The 20,143-nt window shown below is 39.6% G+C and overlaps 2 protein-coding genes across 2 annotated transcripts in view; one reads left to right on the forward strand and one right to left on the reverse strand.

Annotated features, from left to right (window-relative positions):
• Positions 1-5,421: 5,421 nt before the first annotated feature.
• On the reverse strand, positions 5,422-13,452 carry LOC143735536 (uncharacterized). The gene is made up of 8 exons (XM_077225724.1): positions 12,940-13,452; positions 10,208-10,316; positions 9,936-10,057; positions 9,408-9,506; positions 9,101-9,297; positions 8,732-8,795; positions 8,578-8,640; positions 5,422-6,570 (listed from the first exon to the last, which is right to left on the reverse strand). Exons 1-8 carry the CDS (start codon positions 13,177-13,179, stop codon positions 5,422-5,424), a joined length of 2,043 nt encoding a protein of 680 aa, XP_077081839.1. The 5' UTR covers positions 13,180-13,452.
• Positions 13,453-14,673: 1,221 nt separating this feature from the next.
• Positions 14,674-20,143, forward strand: part of tp53bp2b (tumor protein p53 binding protein, 2b) — a 41,694-nt gene continuing 36,224 nt past the window's right edge. Inside the window, exon 1 of the mRNA XM_077226821.1 lies at positions 14,674-14,824. The gene's annotated coding sequence lies outside the window, so the exon portion shown is untranslated. The remainder of the gene's footprint in view (positions 14,825-20,143) is intronic.

Raw genomic sequence — 20,143 nt, forward strand, 5'->3', positions numbered from 1 at the left:
TCAATGGAAAACAAAGAAGATATTTAGAAGAAAGTTCACATTGCTCTTTTCCTTAATGAAAGTGAATGGTGACCTTTAAGTGTCAAGCTCCAAAAATTACAAAAAGCACAAGGTAGTTGATCGCACAACTTATGAATAATATTCCAAAACTTCTGAAGCCATATGATAGGTTTACATAAAGAAAAGATCAGTCTTTAGATTGTGCAACAAGTTTAATTTAATTTAAAGGTATGTTTGGAGGAGTTTGGATCAGAAGGAGCAGTAGGATGTTTGGAGGGTTTTGGAGTATAAGGAGCAGTGGGATGTTTGGAGAGTTTTGGAGTAGAAGGAGCAGTGGGATGTTTGGAGAGTCCTGGAGTAGAAGGAGCAGCAGGATGTTTGGAGGGTTTTGGAGTAGAAGGAGCAGTGGGATGTTTGGAGAGTTTTGGAGTAGGAGGAGCAGCAGTATGTTTGGAGTTTTGGAGAAGAAGGAGCAGTGTGGTGTTTGGAGGGTTTGGGAGTAGAAGGAGCAGTGGGATGTTTGGAGGGTTTTGGAGTAGAAGGAGCAGTGGGGTGTTTGGAGGGTTTTGGAGTAGAAGGAGCAGTGGGATGTTTGGAGGGTTTTGGAGTAGAAGGAGCAGTGGGGTGTTTGGAGGGTATGAGAGTAGAAGGAGCAGCAGTGGAATGTTTGGAGGGTTTTGGAGTAGAAGGAGCAGTAGGATGTTTGGAGGGTTTGGGAGTAGGAGCAGCAGTAGGATGTTTGGGGAGTTTTGGAGTAGAAGGAGCAGTGGGATGTTTGGAGAGTTTTGGAGTAGGAGCAGTAGCAGGATGTTTGGAGGGTTTTGGAGCAGAAGGAGCAGTGGGATGTTTGGAGAGTTTTGGAGTAGGAGGAGCAGCAGTATGTTTGGAGTTTTGGAGTAGAAGGAGCAGTGGGGTGTTTGGAGGGTTTGGGAGTAGAAGGAGCAGTGGGATGTTTGGAGGGTTTTGGAGTAGAAGGAGCAGTGGGGTGTTTGGAGGGTTTTGGAGTAGAAGGAGCAGTGGGATGTTTGGAGGGTTTTGGAGTAGAAGGAGCAGTGGGGTGTTTGGAGGGTATGAGAGTAGAAGGAGCAGCAGTGGAATGTTTGGAGGGTTTTGGAGTAGAAGGAGCAGTAGGATGTTTGGAGGGTTTGGGAGTAGGAGCAGCAGTAGGATGTTTGGGGAGTTTTGGAGTAGAAGGAGCAGTGGGATGTTTGGAGAGTTTTGGAGTAGGAGCAGTAGCAGGATGTTTGGAGGGTTTTGGAGCAGAAGGAGCAGTGGGATGTTTGGAGAGTTTTGGAGTAGAATGAGCAGTAGGATGTTTGGAGGGTTTTGGAGTAGAAGGAGCAGTAGGATGTTTCGAGAGTTTTGAAGTAGAAGGAGCAGCAGTATGTTTGGAGTTTTGGAGTAGAAGGAGCAGTGGGGTGTTTGGAGGGTTTGGGAGTAGAAGGAGCAGTGGGATGTTTGGAGGGTTTTGGAGTAGAAGGAGCAGTGGGGTGTTTGGAGGGTTTTGGAGTAGAAGGAGCAGTGGGATGTTTGGAGGGTTTTGGAGTAGAAGGAGCAGTGGGGTGTTTGGAGGGTATGAGAGTAGAAGGAGCAGCAGTGGAATGTTTGGAGGGTTTTGGAGTAGAAGGAGCAGTAGGATGTTTGGAGGGTTTGGGAGTAGGAGCAGCAGTAGGATGTTTGGGGAGTTTTGGAGTAGAAGGAGCAGTGGGATGTTTGGAGAGTTTTGGAGTAGGAGCAGTAGCAGGATGTTTGGAGGGTTTTGGAGCAGAAGGAGCAGTGGGATGTTTGGAGAGTTTTGGAGTAGAATGAGCAGTAGGATGTTTGGAGGGTTTTGGAGTAGAAGGAGCAGTAGGATGTTTCGAGAGTTTTGAAGTAGAAGGAGCAGTGGGATGTTTGGAGAGTTTCTGAGTAGGAGCAGCAGCAGGATGTTGGGAGGGTTTTGGAGTAGAAGGAGCAGTGGGATGTTTGGAGGGTTTTGGAGTAGAAGGAGCAGCGGAATGTTTGGAGAGTTTTGGAGTAGAAGGAGCAGTGGGATGTTTGGAGAGTTTCTGAGTAGGAGCAGCAGCAGGATGTTTGGAGGGTTTTGGAGCAGAAGGAGCAGTGGGGTGTTTGGAGGGTTTTGGAGTAGAAGGAGCAGTGGAATTTTTGGAGGGTTTTGGAGAAGAAGGAGCAGCAGTATGTTTGGTGGGTTTTGGAGTAGGAGGAGCAGCAGTATGTTTGGAGTTTTGGAGTAGAAGGAGCAGTGGGGTGTTTGGAGGGTTTGAGAGTAGAAGGAGCAGTGGGATGTTTGGAGGGTTTTGGAGTAGAAGGAGCAGTGGGATGTTTGGAGAGTTCCTGAGTAGGAGCAGCAGCAGGATGTTTGGAGGGTTTTGGAGCAGAAGGAGCAGTGGGATGTTTGGAGAGTTTTGGAGTAGAAGGAGCAGTGGGATGTTTGGAGAGTTTTAGAGTAGAAAGAACAGTGGGATGTTTGGAGGGTTTGGGAGTAGAAAAAGCAGTGGGATGTTTGGAGGGTTTTGGAGTAGAAGGAGCAGTGGGATGTTTGGAGGGTTTTGGAGTAGGAGGAGCAGTAGGATGATTGGAGGGTTTTGGAGTAGAAGGAGCAGTGGGATGTTTGGAAGGTTTTGAAGTAGAAGGAGCAGTAGAATGTTTGGAGAGTTTTGGAGTAGAAGGAGCAGTGGGATGTTTGGAGAGTCCTGGAGTAGAAGGAGCAGCAGGAGGTTTGGAGGGTTCTGGATAGAAGGAGCAGTGGGATGTTTGGAGAGTTTTGGAGTAGAAGGAGCAGTGGGATGTTTGGAGGGTTCTGGAGTAGAAGGAGCAGCAGGAGGGTCGGAGGGTTTTGGGGCAAAAGGAGCAGCAGGAGGTCGGAGGGTTTTGCAGTAGAAGAAGCAGCAGGAGATTTGGAGGGTTTGGAGTAGAAGGAGCAGCAGGAGGTTTGGAGGGTTTTTGAGTGGAAGAAACAGCAGGAGATTTGGAGGGTTTTGGAGTAGAAGCAGCAGCAGGGGATTTGGAAGGTTTAGGAGTTAGAATGAGCACCAGGAGGTTTGGAGGGTTCTGGAATTACATAAATCATGGAAAAATAATGGCATGTGTTCAATTGCATAAAAAAGTTGAGTAGTTTGCATCACTGGATATTACTGTAGTTTGCGGTCAAATATTACATAATTAATTGTCAAATATTACTTAAATTAGCTACTTACATGTTTCCACACACTCTGTCACCACTTAAAGTGCCGCTTTGGAATTTGCACACTTCTGTGAACAGTAAGGCCTGCCTCCTTTGATCTGATTAGCCATCACAATCATTTTGACATGGACAAGCGCTGTTAAACCACTGAGGCAGACCAGTCTAAAAATGCAACTTTTAAAACTTCTTGTGGTAGTATCAAGAATATCAAATATTGTTTAGTGTGGCCATTTCTAATTATTGGGGGAAATTTCCTTCCCTCAATGCCTGCATTCAAATGTTTAATTGATCGAAGGCCCTTTATATTTATGTGTTATGAAAGTGGTTAGCAAAGCTGGTGAGATACAAACTTGTCTTTTCTCTGAAATGCAGAAGAACAGTCTGAAACCATTTAGTGTCTGGAAGACATTAGCGTGGAGAAAACTTAAACAAAATTTCCAAAATCAACTGTTTTGAAAGTGTACCCGGCTTCAACACCGATTTTAACTGATCCAGCAGAAATCTGTTGATGTAAGCCCAGTAGAAGTTGTTCCCAGCCATATGATATGTTAACCACATTTGGATTCTCTCTCGGTCTCTCATCCACTTTTTCTAAGCCAACAATAACGGGTGACTCTGATTGAGTCAGCAAAGCGTTAATGTGTTTCCTCTACAGTCCTTCCATGTTCCAACCATTTATGTGTGTACAATTCCAGTCTGAACATTATAATGAAGCAAAAATCACCACAAAATTATATCATCTCCAACAACATTCAATCAAAACTAACTTTATGAGTTTTGAAGGAGCCATTCACACTAAAGACGATAATGGGAACGTTATTTCATGGTTGCAAAATAATAACCTAAAAATTACCATTAGGGAATATTCTGTATAAGATATTTTTTGGTTATTTAAAAATTACCTCCCTGCAACGTTCTGGAAACATATGATTTTATGGTTGCAAAGAATAGAACCTAATAAGAATGATCCAGAACATTACAATTTAGTTCCAAACAGGAACAATTTAGTTCAAAAAATAACCAAACAGGAACCAAATACATATAATTAGGGGACCGTTCGTTTGCATGTTTGCTGGGACATAACTTTAAAGTTTTAATCTTCATTCTAATTCAATAAGTGTAATACGGAAGTCCACACCACAACTTTAACAATAACACAGAGGAACAATAACGCTGCAATCACTTTCAGAAATATTTTTTCCAGCTGATGAATGATAAAAACATTGACAGTCATGTAGCATTTAAAGCATCAGACGACAGAACTGCAATGGACTTATAATAAACAAAATGATCCATTGGTGTGAACGCTAATATAGTTATCGTTCTAGGTGTGAATGGCTCTTAAGTGTGACCTAAGTGGAATGCAGAAGCAACCAAATAGCAATGCGCTAGCAACTACCAACATTAGAAAATGTTACAGCAATGCAATGGCAAATACACAGCAACACCCTAAAACAGCTCAGAAAGTACCCAGAACGCCACAGCAATGTCCTCACAGCCACCATAACATGCTAATTATTTGTGGTAGTGAGTTTTTGCAAAGGCACCACAAAAAGCACCACAAAAAATGAGTTAGTCCAGATCTATGAAAAAGTATTTGTCTAAGGCAGGGGTGTCTAAAGACGGTCCTGGAGGGCCAATGTCCTGCAGAGTTTAGCTCCAACTTGCCTCAACACGCATCTGGAAATTCCTAGTATGCCTGACAAGATCTTGATTAGGTGGTTTGTGTGTGTTTAATTGGGGTTGTAGCTAAACATTGCAGGACAATGGCTCTCCAGGAGCAGGACCTGGTCAAAGGTCTACATAGCTAAAACAAACAGATTGAAGATAAAAGCATGTTCCAAAACTTGACCACTCTGAACTTCTCATATATTCTGAAGAAGCCAGGGCTTTCTACAACACACAACCCAGACGTCTGAAAAACATTTATTCATCGTCAAAGAAAACACACTCTTAACATGTGGAGAAAAGAAAAAAAAGCACATCAATGTTCAAGTAGTTTCATTAAACTGTAAAGTAATTTCTGACAGAAGTACATCTGATTTGTGAATAACCACCATTGAGTGTCCATAAACGCTAAATATCCATTAGAGGGCACCACATTATTTCCTCTAGGTCTAAAAGTCTAAACTAAGTCATTGCAGAGTAAAACAAGGCTTGTAATAAATGAGAGTAAGAACACTTGAAGACTTCCTGAGGTGAACTTTAATCATATGGAGCATTTCTGAGCATATTTTTCACTTCTCTTTCTTAGCAGCGATTCTTCTAGACCGGCGGAGGCCAATGACATCAGCCTCCGGGGTCTTTGCAGCAGGATGTTTGGACAGTTCTGGAGTAGAAGGAGCAGCAGGATGTTTGGAGGGTTTTGGAGCAGCAGGACGTTTGGAGGGTTTTGGAGCAGCAGGACGTTTGGAGGGTTTTGGAGCAGAAGGAGCAGCAGGATGTTTGGAGGGATTTGGAGCAGAAGGAGCACTGGGATTTTTGGAAGGTTTTGGAGCAGAAGGAGCAGCAGTAGGTTTGGAGGGTTCTGGAGTAGAATGAGCATCGGGATGTTTGGAAGGTTTTGGAGTAGAAGCAGCAGCAAGATGTTTGGAGGGTTCTGGAGTAGAAGGAGCAGCAGGATGTTTGGAGGATTTTTGAGCAGCAGGATGTTTGGAGGGTTTTGGAGCAGAAGGAGCAGCAGGATGTTTGGAGGGTTTTGGAGCAGCAGGATGTTTGGAGGGTTCTGGAGTAGAAGGAGCAGCGGGATGTTTGGAGGGTTCTGGAGTAGAAGGAGCAGCAGGATGTTTGGAGGGTTTTGGAGCAGCAGGATGTTTGGAGGATTTTTGAGCAGCAGGATGTTTGGAGGGTTTTGGAGCAGAAGGAGCAGCAGGATGTTTGGAGGGTTCTGGAGTAGAAGGAGCAGCGGGATGTTTGGAGGGTTCTGGAGTAGAAGGAGCAGCAGGATGTTTGGAGGGTTTTGGAGCAGCAGGATGTTTGGAGGGTTTTGGAGCTGCAGGATGTTTGGAGGGTTTTGGAGCAGAAGGAGGTTTGGAGGGTTCTGGACTAGGATGAGCAGCAGGAGGTTTGGATGGTTCTGGAGTAGAAGGAGCAGCAGGATGTTTGGGAAGTTTTGAAGTAGAAAAGGCAGTGGCATGTTTGGAGGGTTGTGGAGTAGAAGAAGCAGCAGGATGTTTGGAGGGTTCTGGAGTAGAAGGAGCAGCAGGATGTTTGGAGGGTTTTGGAGCAGAATGATGTTTGGAGAGTTTTGGAGTAGAAGGAGCAGCAGGATGTTTCGAGGGTTTTTGGACTGCAGGGGTTTTCAGGGGTTTAGGGGCAGAAGGAGCAGCGGAGGCTTTAGGGCCTCTGTGGGCTTTTTGCCGTGGTTTAGTTGACTGAAGTGCCTCCTATGTGAGCCAAAAGTATTTGTCATTGACTATAAATGTGTAGCTACAGATTAAAAGCCCAGGTCACACCAGGAACGATAAAGTTTATTATAAGAGTGCCCCAGATTTGTTGTCTGCAGCTTTCAATGCTCAAGCTCTTTAAAGTCGGGTGGATTCTGATTGGCCAATGTTTTTATTGTTAAAAAAATAGCTCTGAAAGTGATTCAATGAGAATGTTCCTCTGTGTAGTTATCGTTAAATCTTGTGTTGTCGACTATTCTCATAGAATTAGTATGATTATTAAAGTTTTATAGTTATCATTATAGTTATTGTCCTTGGTGAAAACGGTCCTTAGAGTGATAGTTTACCCTCAAATGAAAATTAAGTCATAATTTACTTGTTCTAATGCCATATGCCCTTCTTTCTTTTATGAACAACTAAAGAAGAAGAAAATAATAATGCCCACTCATGCTCGTTCATATAATGGCAGTGAATAGCAACCAGCATCAAGCAGGTAAAAGTATCACAAAACGATCCCATGCGACATGTTGTATATTCCAAGTGTTCTGGGGGTATAATAATAATAATAATAATATTAATAATAATAATAATAATTCATTACATTTATATACCACTTTTCTCTGCACATAAAGCACTTTTACATGGAAGGGGGGAATATCCTCAACCACCGAGTATACGATAGAGTTTGGTAAAAAAAAAAAAAAAATACTTTACTATTTAATAAAATTCCTGACCTTGACTGTTGGGTCTTCTGTACTCGACTGTGCATTTATGAGACTCCATTAGAGTCACAGTTCACTCAGACTCGCACAGAAAAACTTAAAGGGGTGGTAAAACACGATTTCACTCTTCTAACTTTAGCTAGTGTGAAATGTTGCTGTTTGAGCATTAACAACTGCTAAACACATCTGCAACGTTACAATGCTCAAAGGAAAGGGAGATATTTTAAAGAAAAGGACTACAACAAAACGGCTGGTACGGACTACACGACATTCCTCCCGGGTTAGTGACATCAGCAACCCAAAATTGTACATAAACCCCGCCCCCGAGAACACGTAGTCCATGTTGAGAAGAGGAAAAGTTGTTGTATAAGAGTACATTTGTGAGTCAGCTCAAACTTTAGCATCCTTCTTTTCACATGCAATAAAAAGTCACTGTGTGCATCTCACAACAGTTCCTATACGAGCGATTTATAGATTATCATGACAGAATATGCTAATTGAAGATAGTTAACTCTACATCAGCAACATAAATTCATCAACTAACCATTCAGAGACGTCCTGTTGCATTCTACATCTTGTCACTTCTTGAGTCTCTCCATCTTTGTCTGACTCTGTTTTAACATTAATGGCAGAACAGTTTCTGTAATTTTAGTGTGTCTGCATGAGGTAATCGCAGCTGCTAACACGCAAGAGCTCTTGAAACCCCGTCCTCTGAGGCAGCTCATTTGCATTTAAAGGGTCAGGCACAAAACGGTGCGTTTTTGCTAACCCTCAAAAAGTGACAACTTTAACATGCTACATAAAAATATCTGTGGGGTATTTTGTGCTAAAACTTCAAACACACACACTCTGGGGACATCAGAGACTTATTTTACATCATGTGAAAAGGGCATTTTACCACCTCTTTGAGTTGTGAGAAATCAAGAACATGAAATACAATTCAGGAACCCTTCTTCGGTGAGGTGAATATATCAGTTGTGTTTGTCATAAAAAATTATTGCGTTTACATTTGTCAACGGAGTTCATGTCTGGTGATACTGGACTCCAAAGATTAAAGAAAGTCCACAGATAAATTTTGGGGATTTCTAGGCATTGTATTCCATGTTGCGTTTCTCACGAATATTTTTCCTTCGGGGGCGACACATTTGAACAACACCAGTGTCAGTAAATGATGACTTAATTTTAATTTTAGGGTGAACAATCCCTTTAAGTCTTATTTTGTTTGAATGTCTGCAAAGTGCTAAAAGTATCAATAGCAAATAGTGGTTAAAAGTGATCCACTAACCTCTTTTCCAGACATCTTGGATTCCAGTGCAGATATTTCTGATGTAAGCGCATGTACATTTACCTTTGCGTAAAAAAGATCATCTCTAGTGTTTTTTTAACACTTTAAACATACTAATTTTAAACAATGAGGACATGCTCTTGCTAGCAATCACCTTGATTTGGTTGATGTTCTCCTTGCCTTTCACAATGTCCTTCGTGAGTTGCTCCACCTTTTCCCTACAAACAAAATAAATGTAAATCTAAAATGCTGCTAATCTGCTTTAGCTTGTTGAGGAGAAGTGTAGAACTGATAAATTAGCAATTGAGCTAACAGTTTTCCGGTGGACAATATAAAACTGGAAAGAACATCCCATAGACATACCCTGACTGAACAAGACAATGGGGTGGGCAACTCTCTTAAAACCATCCAAAACATGTTAGCAAGCGCATGGCAATGTCTAGAATCATGCTAACGAGTTTTGCTTAAGTAAGTACCATTCGAAAATGTCAAAACCATTGTGTACACGATGTTGGGTTAATACCTCACTACTTGTGCTTTTTCCACCTCTGCCTTGAGTTTGCTGACCTCTGTCTTCTCCTCAGCACTAGTACAATGCACATCAGCAACCTTCAGTTTAGCAATAAGAGCTTTAAAATCAAGCCTTTCCAGCTGACTAGAGCTGTGGGACCTCAGAAGTATTTCCATGGAAATTTGCTGTATCCGTTCGCACGATGGCACCTGAAACACCGGAGCCACAAGTATTGAGATCAGACAGGTGCTTCACAGGTATCACATTATCAAAATGGCACGTTATAAGAGAAAAATGCATGGCAAATGTGTCAAGAGACCTTAGAGAGCTCTGTTTGTAGTTTGTCACGTGCAGCAAGGGCCAGGTCCCGGATTTGTTTATTCTTCTTCAAAAACTTCTGGATGTCGCTTATCTCTTGCTGTAAACAATATCGTTCTCTTGGTTCAATTAAATTCTTGAAAAAGAAAATCTTACGATGATAATATTCAGATGATCATTACAAGCATAAATAGAAAAATAAGAGAGGATGTTCCAAAATATCATAATACCATACTAATTTATGCAGTATGCATTCACAGTATACAACATTTCTATGTTCAAAGAATAGCAGGTGACTTCTTATATTTGCAAAAATGTACACATGCAAATTAATAAGTAATAGACTTTGATTTTTGACACAAACATTGGATTAAACATAGTAAATAACCGTATTTTCTTTCTGAATACAACATGACACCACTTGCTACAGTTGGATTGGTTTAGCTTTGCATAACGTGTATTGTTTTTAAATAGTAGGCAGTATTTAGTGTGTACTAATTTTCTTTTTTGAAAATATGCATTCATTAACCTGCGTCTGTTGAACTTGCTTTTTCAATTTGGTTTGATATATAAACTCCAGGTCTGTTTCTGTCCACTGGTATCCCTGCATTCCCTGGATGAAGATTTCAGGGTCTGCATTCCCAGTTACTGCTGGATATCCATAAAAGAGAATGTTAAAGCAATAATGTGACACTCAACAAGAACCAGTGCATATATGTGTTGTGATAACAATACTTACACATTTAGAAACCGAGAGATAAGTGAATATGATTTCTTATGCCAGTGATCAAATGAAATTACCTGATGCAGCTGTAGAACTAGACCTCCTGATGGACATCCTCTCATCTTTAACTTTGGGCTCCTGAAGAACTTCATTTGATCCATTACTAGAAATGCGTTTAGTTATTTCCTTGGAAAGAATGAACTAATTAAGAAATGTTATCCTTAAAAATGTGAAAATTCTAAAATGCTAAAAAAAATAATAATAATAAAATGCATAGTTTAATTGCAAGCTAAAATAATAACAGAAGTATTTTTAATGTCAAGTAATATCTAAAGAAAGCCAAAATGCTAGCTTTTACTTCATAATTATTAATATGAATGTTATCATTCTAATTTTTATTTATTTTTTCTAACTTTGAAAAGAACAGACCTCAACAATATTATTCACAAATTATTAAATTTTAATAATCATTAAACTTTTCTCATTCTCAGCTGAAAAATGTGTAGCTTTATTAAACTAGACAAAAAAAATCAAAATGCACAAAAAAATAAACAATGTAAAAAAAGAATGTACTAATAATCATTGAAATTAATTAAAATATTTCCGATGGCCAAGAAAGCTCAACGCACTGCAACTGAAGAAAACACATGCAAATAGAAAAAGACCAGCAACCAAGTTCAGAAATGCTCTGCAAATACTCGCAACCCAACTAAATACTGTATTTGGTTTCGTTGCGAGTATTTGCAGTGAGTTTCTGTATTTGGTTGCGTTGCGAGTATTTGCAGTGCGTTTCTGTATTTGCAGTGCGTTTCTGTATTTGCAGTGCGTTTCTGTATTTGGTTGCGTTGCGAGTATTTGCAGTGCGTTTCTGTATTTGCAGTGCGTTTCTGTATTTGCAGTGCGTTTCTGTATTTGGTTGCGTTGCGAGTATTTGCAGTGCGTTTCTGTATTTGCAGTGCATTTCTGTATTTGCAGTGAGTTTCTGTATTTGGTTGCGTTGCGAGTATTTGCAGTGCGTTTCTGTATTTGCAGTGCGTTTCTGTATTTGCAGTGCATTTCTGTATTTGCAGTGAGTTTCTGTATTTGGTTGCGTTGCGAGTATTTGCAGTGCGTTTCTGTATTTGCAGTGCGTTTCTGTATTTGGTTGCGTTGCGAGTATTTGCAGTGCGTTTCTGTATTTGCAGTGCGTTTCTGTATTTGCAGTGAGTTTCTGTATTTGGTTGCGTTGCGAGTATTTGCAGTGCGTTTCTGTATTTGCAGTGCGTTTCTGTATTTGCAGTGCGTTTCTGTATTTGGTTGCGTTGCGAGTATTTGCAGTGCGTTTCTGTATTTGCAGTGCATTTCTGTATTTGCAGTGCGTTTCTGTATTTGCAGAGCGTTTCTGTATTTGGTTGCGTTGCGAGTATTTGCAGTGCGTTTCTGTATTTGCAGTGCGTTTCTGTATTTGCAGTGCGTTTCTGTATTTGCAGAGCGTTTCTGTATTTGGTTGCGTTGCGAGTATTTGCAGTGCGTTTCTGTATTTGGTTGCGTTGCGAGTATTTGCAGTGCGTTTCTGTATTTGGTTGCGTTGCGAGTATTTGCAGAGCGTTTCTGTATTTGGTTGCGTTGCGAGTATTTGCAGTGCGTTTCTGTATTTGGTTGCGTTGCGAGTATTTGCAGAGCGTTTCTGTATTTGGTTGCGTTGCGAGTATTTGCAGTGCGTTTCTGTATTTGGTTGCGTTGCGAGTATTTGCAGAGCGTTTCTGTATTTGGTTGCGTTGCGAGTATTTGCAGTGCGTTTCTGTATTTGGTTGCGTTGTGAGTATTTGCAGTGCGTTTCTGTATTTGGTTGCGTTGCGAGTATTTGCAGTGCGTTTCTGTATTTGGTTGCGTTGCGAGTATTTGCAGTGCGTTTCTGTATTTGGTTGCGTTGCGAGTATTTGCAGAGCGTTTCTGTATTTGGTTGCGTTGCGAGTATTTGCAGAGCGTTTCTGTATTTGGTTGCGTTGTGAGTATTTGCAGAGCGTTTCTGTATTTGGTTGCGTTGCGAGTATTTGCAGAGCGTTTTTGTATTTGGTTGCGTTGTGAGTATTTGCAGCGTGTGCGTTGTGAGTATTTTCAGCGTGTTTCTCTATTTGGTTGCGTTGTGAGTATTTGCAGCGTGTTTCTGTATTTGGTTGCGTTGTGAGTATTTGCAGCGTGTTTCTGTATTTGGTTGCATTGTGAGTATTTCTGTAGTAGGTTGCGTTGTGAGTATTTTGCAGCGTATTTCTGTATTTGGTTGAGTTTTGAGTATTTGGAGCACACATGTGTTGTCAAACTGATAAAGATGTTTTCTTAATTTTCTAGTATTTGTTTATGTGTATGTTTTTTCAGTTGCATAGCATTGAGCTCTCTCGGCCACTGTAAATAATGTTTTTATTATTTGATTTATAATTATACATATTCAGAAATATTAAAAATAAAAAATACATGTAAAACGTTATGTTTTTATTGTTGCAGTGTCATGGTCATTTAACCATTACGTCAAAACGCATACAAAAAAAAAATTGTTTCCATGGGTTATCGGGTTATTCATGGGGGTCATAAAAAGAAAAAGAAAATAAATCAAGCCTATCAGTCTATTTCCAAGATTTGCTAATGCATCAAAGAAGTTGGAAACAGAAGTGAGGACAGGCCAGAAAAGAGTAATATGGTTAAACGACAAGAAAATGTCAACATTTTCACGTAGCAGACGCATATTTAACACATGGTCAAAGTAATTTGTACACACTTTGTAAAAATAGCCTGATTAAATACCTCCGTTGAGTTTGCATGTTTGTTTGTTTACCTGGCCACATGGCTCATTTTTTACCACTTTTTCTGATGTTGGAGAATCATCTGGTTTGCTGGGATGCCGGTGTGTTATGACTCTTTCCATTTTGGATGGAGGTGTCCTCTCTAACTGTCGCCCGGCAGGTACAATGTTTGAATGTCTATCGATTATTGATCGCGCTAGTGAAGGCGCATCATACGGATCCAAATTAAGCACATTTTTGGTGCGTTTCAATTTGCCTCTCTTCGAGCTCATATTAGTTGCCCTGTGTTTTTTTACCTGCTAAAAAGTAGCTGGGTTTGTTAAAGGACAATGCAACAAGTTCTCAAACTGCAGTTCGGGGAGAAAGAAGCAAAGTTACTCCATGTGCTGATCCATGGTATGGCATTTAACGGCCACTAGACTGCAGCAAAAGCTACTTGTAGCGCTCATTATTCAGCTGTTTAGTACATCTTAGCTTTTTAGCTTATTTTCGCTAGTAAATATTACTTTTCTTTTCTATACCATATATACCAGCGTCACTGTTCAAAAAAATAATTTTAATCTTTACGCAAGGCCTCTTCCAGCTAAGACTGCTGCAATGAATTAATCGGCAGAGGGCGCCAAAAAACTGTGGTGACTGGCCACGTTGGATCCTCTAAAATATTTGGTATATTTATGTGTAGATGTCTTTTTGTTCAGAATATCAACCCCAAGTGGTATTTAGTAAAGATTAAAAACATTAAAGATATTAAACAAATATTCATCCATATTTTGTTCTCAAATGAAATGACATTTAGTGTGGCATCTCTAGGCCTGGTTTCACAAACAGGGCTTAGATTAAGCCAGGATTAGCCCTTAGTTAAATTAGGACATTTAAGTAGCTTTTTAAAATGTGCCTTAAAAAATGCATCTCTGATGTTACTCTTAAGACAAAACAATGGCACTGGCATATTTTAAGATGTGTAAGTGCAATTGATTTAATTTAAAACAGCTCAAACATGCATTTTAGTCTGAGACTAGATTTAAGCCTATGAAACCGGCCATTAGTGTTGCTGACTGTGTCTGAATATAGTCTATAGTCAGACTCAGAATACTAAGGAAATTGGTTAGTGTCTGACTTAAAGTATTTAGTAGTAATAAGTGAAAGGTTTGGTGTCAGAGCAGAGATCATTTCTATTCAGAAATAAATGTAAAGCATCATTTTAACTTTATTGAAGACAGTGGAACAACTTGTTATTAAAAAACAAAGCACAAAACAATTAATTACAATATGTTATATTTACAGTACAGGATGTGTTTAAGCAATGCTACAATAAAAAAAATTAAAAAAACAGCGATAATACAGCAATACTATATCTTGCCACTCAAACAAACAGATTGTGAATGTTTAGTGCTGCAGCTTTAATATCTATACAAACTTCTCAAAACAATTACAAAATTAAGCTATTTATCTTATAGTTTAGACTGTTCACTGACTTGTAAAAGTGAAAAGATAGGTGTCTCTTTCGATGCTGAAGGGAGTGCATCAAGAACTGATGGCTCCTAAATATCATCCAATCAGTTCCTGATGCAGTATCACCAACATCAGAAAGTTATCACAGATCAGGAACACTGAACTTCCTCCAGTACCATCACAGCAGGTACCCATCAATTAGTGATGAATGGATTGATTTTGTTGGACGAACAAGTCTGTGAATTTATAATTGAATGAATAACAAACTTTTAATAAAAGCTTCTTTTCCACAGGTTTCTCTATTGTATGATATCAGATGGTGAGCGGGTGCTGTGTGTGACAGAACCCCAGCAGCGCCTGTGAGAGGGGTTACACACTACTCACAGTTGCCAGCTGAGATTATGCCAAAACTCAGCCGCATGAGACTCCAGCAGGGGGCGCACAGATGTTCACGTCCCAGAAAAGGTAACACATTCAAACTACTTTAGCTACTCTAGAGCTGTAAGCACATGTTGATCAACTTTGGTGTAAAAGTGAAGCAGCTATTGTAAAATAACAGGTTAGCATTTTAGCATTAGATTAGCACAGATGTAAAAGTCAGATTTAGGTCCAGTTGAGGTGGTTTTCTCTCAGGTTTTGGGTGTAAACAGACTACTCAACCTCTACAGGTCAATGTGAGACTGTAAACACATCACAGTTGCCTGCAGAGATTACCCAGTCGGCTCATCGCATCTTTAGCTGTTTGTTGTGATGCTAGTCAATAACAAAGAGAATGGGTTTGAACTGAGCATTATCACTGGTTCTCAACTGGTGGCTTGTGGCCCAAAAATAGGTTGCAGGTCCATTCTGATCAGTGATAGAAAAACAATGCTTAATTGGACAATAAATTTGCTTAGGGAGTGTGTGTGTGTGTGTGTGTGTGTGTGTGTGTGTGTGTGTGTGTGTGTGTGTGTGTGTGTGTGTGTGTGTGTGTGTAGGGGGTGCTTCCCATATTTTTTTATGTTAAAGTCACAAGTACATCCAATTAAAGTGCGTAATTGAAAAATAAATAATGTGGGCCAAGACTTGGTTCTTTGGTTGTGTCAATGCAAGGCAGATCTAAATGCAAGCTTGTGGTCAACAGACTGGTGCAGAAATGACGTCAGAACCCTGAATTGTTTTTCTTATTTGCCCCCTGGTTCTTTCAAGATTTTCCTATGGGGTTTTATAATGTTTTTTTTTCTTTCTTTTTTTCAATTTATGTGTAAAATAAAGTCAGTGGTAAACATATAATTTGAGATTTTGCTCTACAACATACACTGCACGCACTCACACTCCAAACTGCCTTATCTAGTTACTTATTAAAAACTTACGTTTTCAAAAATGAACACAACTGCTTCAAAATTCACGTTTTCATTATGGGTGTGTAATTTAAGCTGTAGAGCAGAACGTCAAATTACAGTCAAGTTATGTTTACCACAGACGCTATTTTACACATAAATCGAAGATCTCCATTACAAAACCACAATGGAAAATCTCGAAGGAAGCAGCAGCGAATTAGACTCCACTCTAAAAAATGTTGGTTACGTTGGGTAAATGTAAATTACATTTTTAAACCCAACAGTTGGGTTTGTCCATATTTGACCCAAACATGGCTTGTAACAAACCAGCTTTTTTTAGTGTTCCAGGTTCTGACGTCATACCTGCACCACTAAATTGTAAGAAAGGGGTGGGGTTTAAGCGGACTTAATGATTGGAGAAGTCTAGCATGGTTATGTTTGACATTTTGTTTATGAGGTCAAAACATTTATAAGTAAATGAAACTTATGCACCGGTAAATGTTTGCAATAAGAACAATAACATGCAGATAGGGTGAAGTTTTATTTCATGGCAACTTTAAAATCAGAGGATTCAGATTGGCGCAAATTTCACTTGGTAGAGACACTTGGACAGTTTGCATGACGCCCTTATCTTCAAAATTTTGCAAGGTAAATAAAATACATCACAGACTACATTAAATATAGTCTGCAGCAATGATGAACATGGTTTTCGCTATACCCATGCGTTTTGTTAGTGATGAAACTATCAAGTTGGACAGTTCAGGCTAATATTAATAAATTTCAATGTTTGATTTTAACTCTTTCCCAGCCAGCGTTTTTTTTTTTTTATGTTGCCAGTCTACGCCAGCATGTTTTGTCATTTTCACAAAAGTTCCGAAGAATATTTTGTTGTATGATTATCTGAACATGAAATATATCAAAAGAAAGAACAGACCCTCTGCTTTTTAAAAATAAAATCCGTTTTATTCTAGCTTCATGCATTCTTTTTTATCAACACTTGAATGTGGGTAAGTTTAATTAAAAAAAGCAACATTTTTAAGTAAAAAGCTGAGAAAATCGAGTTTTTGTCAAAGACTACATCTGGATCATATACAGAAAGATCATCAATACCCCTAATGCTTGCACAGTCCTATACCGCTTGATTTATATGCTGTTTATTGTTGATGATCACATTATTTTTCATATGCATCAGCTTACATATGCGATCGCTCGTTTCTGCTTCTTCTTTGCCTGTGTTTTTATCTGGAGATTCTGTACTCGTTCAGGAGAGGCGTAATAGTATGGAAGCTTGTTTCCGCCACAGAATAAAAAATAAAAAAGGTAATTGTGACCTTTTATCTCACAATTCTGACATTTTTTCTCACAATTGGATGATGTAAAGTCGTAATTGCGAGTTATAAAGTCATAATTGCGAGATATAAACTCGCAATTGTGAGATAAAAAGTCGCAATTATCTTTTTAAAATGTTTTATTCTGTGGCGGCAACAAGCTTTCATATAATAGCGTCCCCTACCTTATAGCATCGATAACACGGAAAGCCGTAAAAACTTGTCATTGGAAGGGTGTCATTGGCAAGCGTTTTCTCAAAAATGACGAGTTACCTTTTCAATGGCAGGGAAAGAGTTAAAGTCGGCATGAAACTGAAGTCACGATTGTCTTTTCTTCCCTGTTGTGACGTATAATGAAACGAAATGGCTTCTTGAACGAGAAAAAAATTCCTTGAGGAATTGATTAGATTGTTATCGTCTGCTATTGCTTCGATCTCATCTGACTTACTAGTTGCTGGAGGCGAGGAGAGAAGAGACGAGATGTCGTTGTGAGGACACAATGTTGTGAAGATAACAGATGAATAATTTATAATAAACACTGCAATATTCCATAAATAAGTACTCCCAGAGATGGTGACTTTAAGAAAATGTTTATGTTTTACGATAAACAGTTTTGCTACAGTATTAGGTCCTGAATCCAATTAGGAAGCACTGTTTTATATATTGTTGTTTTTGTGTTTGTGAGCACATGATAGTCGGAGTGTGCCGTAAACAAATACTTTAATCCGTTAAGGCCGAGAACCGACGCGTGAGGGGCAGTTTAGCCTCTCCCAGCTGGTGAGCTGAAGGGCGTCTCCCCAAGGCATCTGGCGTGTGTCCCCCAATAACCCCACACCCCCTCAACTACACACACACACACAAACACACCCTTCCTCAGCAAGACTGTGATCCCCGCTGCTGTCAGGGCCCGCTGGTCGCCATGGCAAACTCACAGGAACCTGAGCCTGTATTGTCAGAGCGTCCGATGTGTATGTCCCACTCGCCGTCTCTTCTTTAAAATCACAGCTCGGGTCCTTTGACACCCCTGAACACTGCAACAAATTGAGAAAGACGGAAGAAAGGAGTGAGGGAGAGGGAATGAGGGAGGGAGAGAGAGAGTAGCCGTTGTGTGTTTGCTAGACTAAGTCGTGTGGATCAGATCAAAGGCCAGTTCTTCCAAAACTAGAAGACCTTTTACAAAGCATGAGGGGCTTAGCTGTTGTGGGAGTTGCATTACTGACCATTTCAACTATTGCTCAAAAAGTGATTTACTACTGAACACCTGATACCCACCAAAGAATCTAAAAGGAAAACATGAGCACTTCAGTATGTTGTAGGTTAAAGTTTTGTTATTTAGCCTTTTTAAATGCACCCTAAACTGAAAACTTCTATCTATCTATATATATATATATCTGACTGTTTGGAAACTTTAATAAAAATTCAATATGCTCTGTTCGCTAATTTAAGGTTCAGAGCATCAAAAGTGTCATGCTTATTTTTAAATAATGTAGCAAGATAGAAAAAAAGTGAAATTTAATATGTTCACTGTCTTAAGGGGGAAAATACACATTAACTAAAAATGCAAACGAATACATCTGACATGGCAAGTGTGTTGTAATTGCAAAAATATTTTCGGTCATAACCATAGAACAGCTTGAGCCGGAAAAAAAGGGTTAAAGGGTGGACAACATTTGTCTTTGGCTCTATAAATATGTCTGCAAAAAGTTAGATGATTTTTGCCATTTTTATGTTGAACCGATAAGCTGAATGTCCAATGCTGAGTCGTCTAATGTTTTTTGTCTCCATTTAGTGCTCAGTGAATGTTTTCTGACAAAAAGATTTCACATAGATGTAAATGTGTTTTTTTTATTATTATTTTTTTACATATTAAAAGCATACGAGAAAACATATTACAGTTTTATCATGTAACATTTTATATGTCGTATCTCAGAATTGGTCCTTTCAAAACAAAAATGTGCCCCTCCCATTAAATCTCTAGTGGTGCATGTTTTATGAATATCGATATTTTCCAAAAGCCCAGTTGTTTTAATGGGGACAAAAATCATTTTAATTGGATTTTGTTCTGTTGTTCTTGTCATTTTTTTTCTTCCACCATGCTAAATCGTCTAATTCCCACCTCATACACACTCTTTTTTTGTTGTTGTATTGTTAGAAACGTGAGCCGCAGGTCAGTAAAATGGAAATGAGAAGCGCAAGATGTAGAGACGCCTTTTAATAGTTGAACTTCTTTTAACTTGAATGCCGTTTTTTTAGAATGCAGTTTTATAAATTATATATATATATATTATAAATGAGACGTTGCAAAAGACGCGAGTGTGTTTATATATTGAAAAACAATGGAAAAGTAGCCCAGTAGAATGGAAAAGCATGTTCTGTGTGAACGGCCCCCTTTCTTGTTTTTGAGTCACTTTTCACCAACCACTTTCTTCCTCCCTTAAACTGAGATGAGATGTGTCAGCTGGTGGTCATATTCAAAAGGCTTCTACTGTACAATGGTGTTTCTATGTGCATTTGTTTGAGCTTTGGGTTTGAGAAGACCCCCTGCGCCGAGAGTGGTATTGTTAAGGAACGGCCAGTGGTGTTCCAGAACTTGGGCTTGTCCAAACGTGGCGTGTGAAGGGGACTGAGCCATTCCCAGCATCTGCCCTCACTGTAAGGCGACATCTCAAGACCTCAGAGCACCAGTGTGCCCACAAACAATCACGGCAGACTTGAGCAGGGATGACATTTTTATTTGTCACAGACCTAAAGTCCTAAATACTTTCCCACCAGGGGCAGAGGGCGAGAGGGAAAAAAACAATTGAAAAAGTGGAACAGCTTCTTTGGCAGTGGATGTAGCCTGGGACCCCCCTCTGTCGTCGTATTGTCTGGTAGAAAATTGAAAACAAAAAAAAGACAATATGACCAGACCTTGACAGAAGGATCTATGGTGTTGCACTTGTCGCATTAATGAGGGCTGTTATATTGTGTTCTCTGAAGTTATGCTACCCTGGTACCCTGGACGTCTTAGACGTTTTCATAATTAGAGCAATAGTCATCTTTAATTAGTGATAGCTTACGGACGAAAGAAGCCTTTTGTGATAGACCCCCAGCCTAAATTTAACCATACTATAATCAAACAAATGTTCCAACATGTA

This window comes from Siphateles boraxobius, unplaced genomic scaffold (genome assembly GCF_051911475.1).
Source record: "Siphateles boraxobius isolate OS27281-9 unplaced genomic scaffold, OSU_SipBor_1 13, whole genome shotgun sequence".
NCBI lineage: Eukaryota > Metazoa > Chordata > Actinopteri > Cypriniformes > Leuciscidae > Siphateles > Siphateles boraxobius.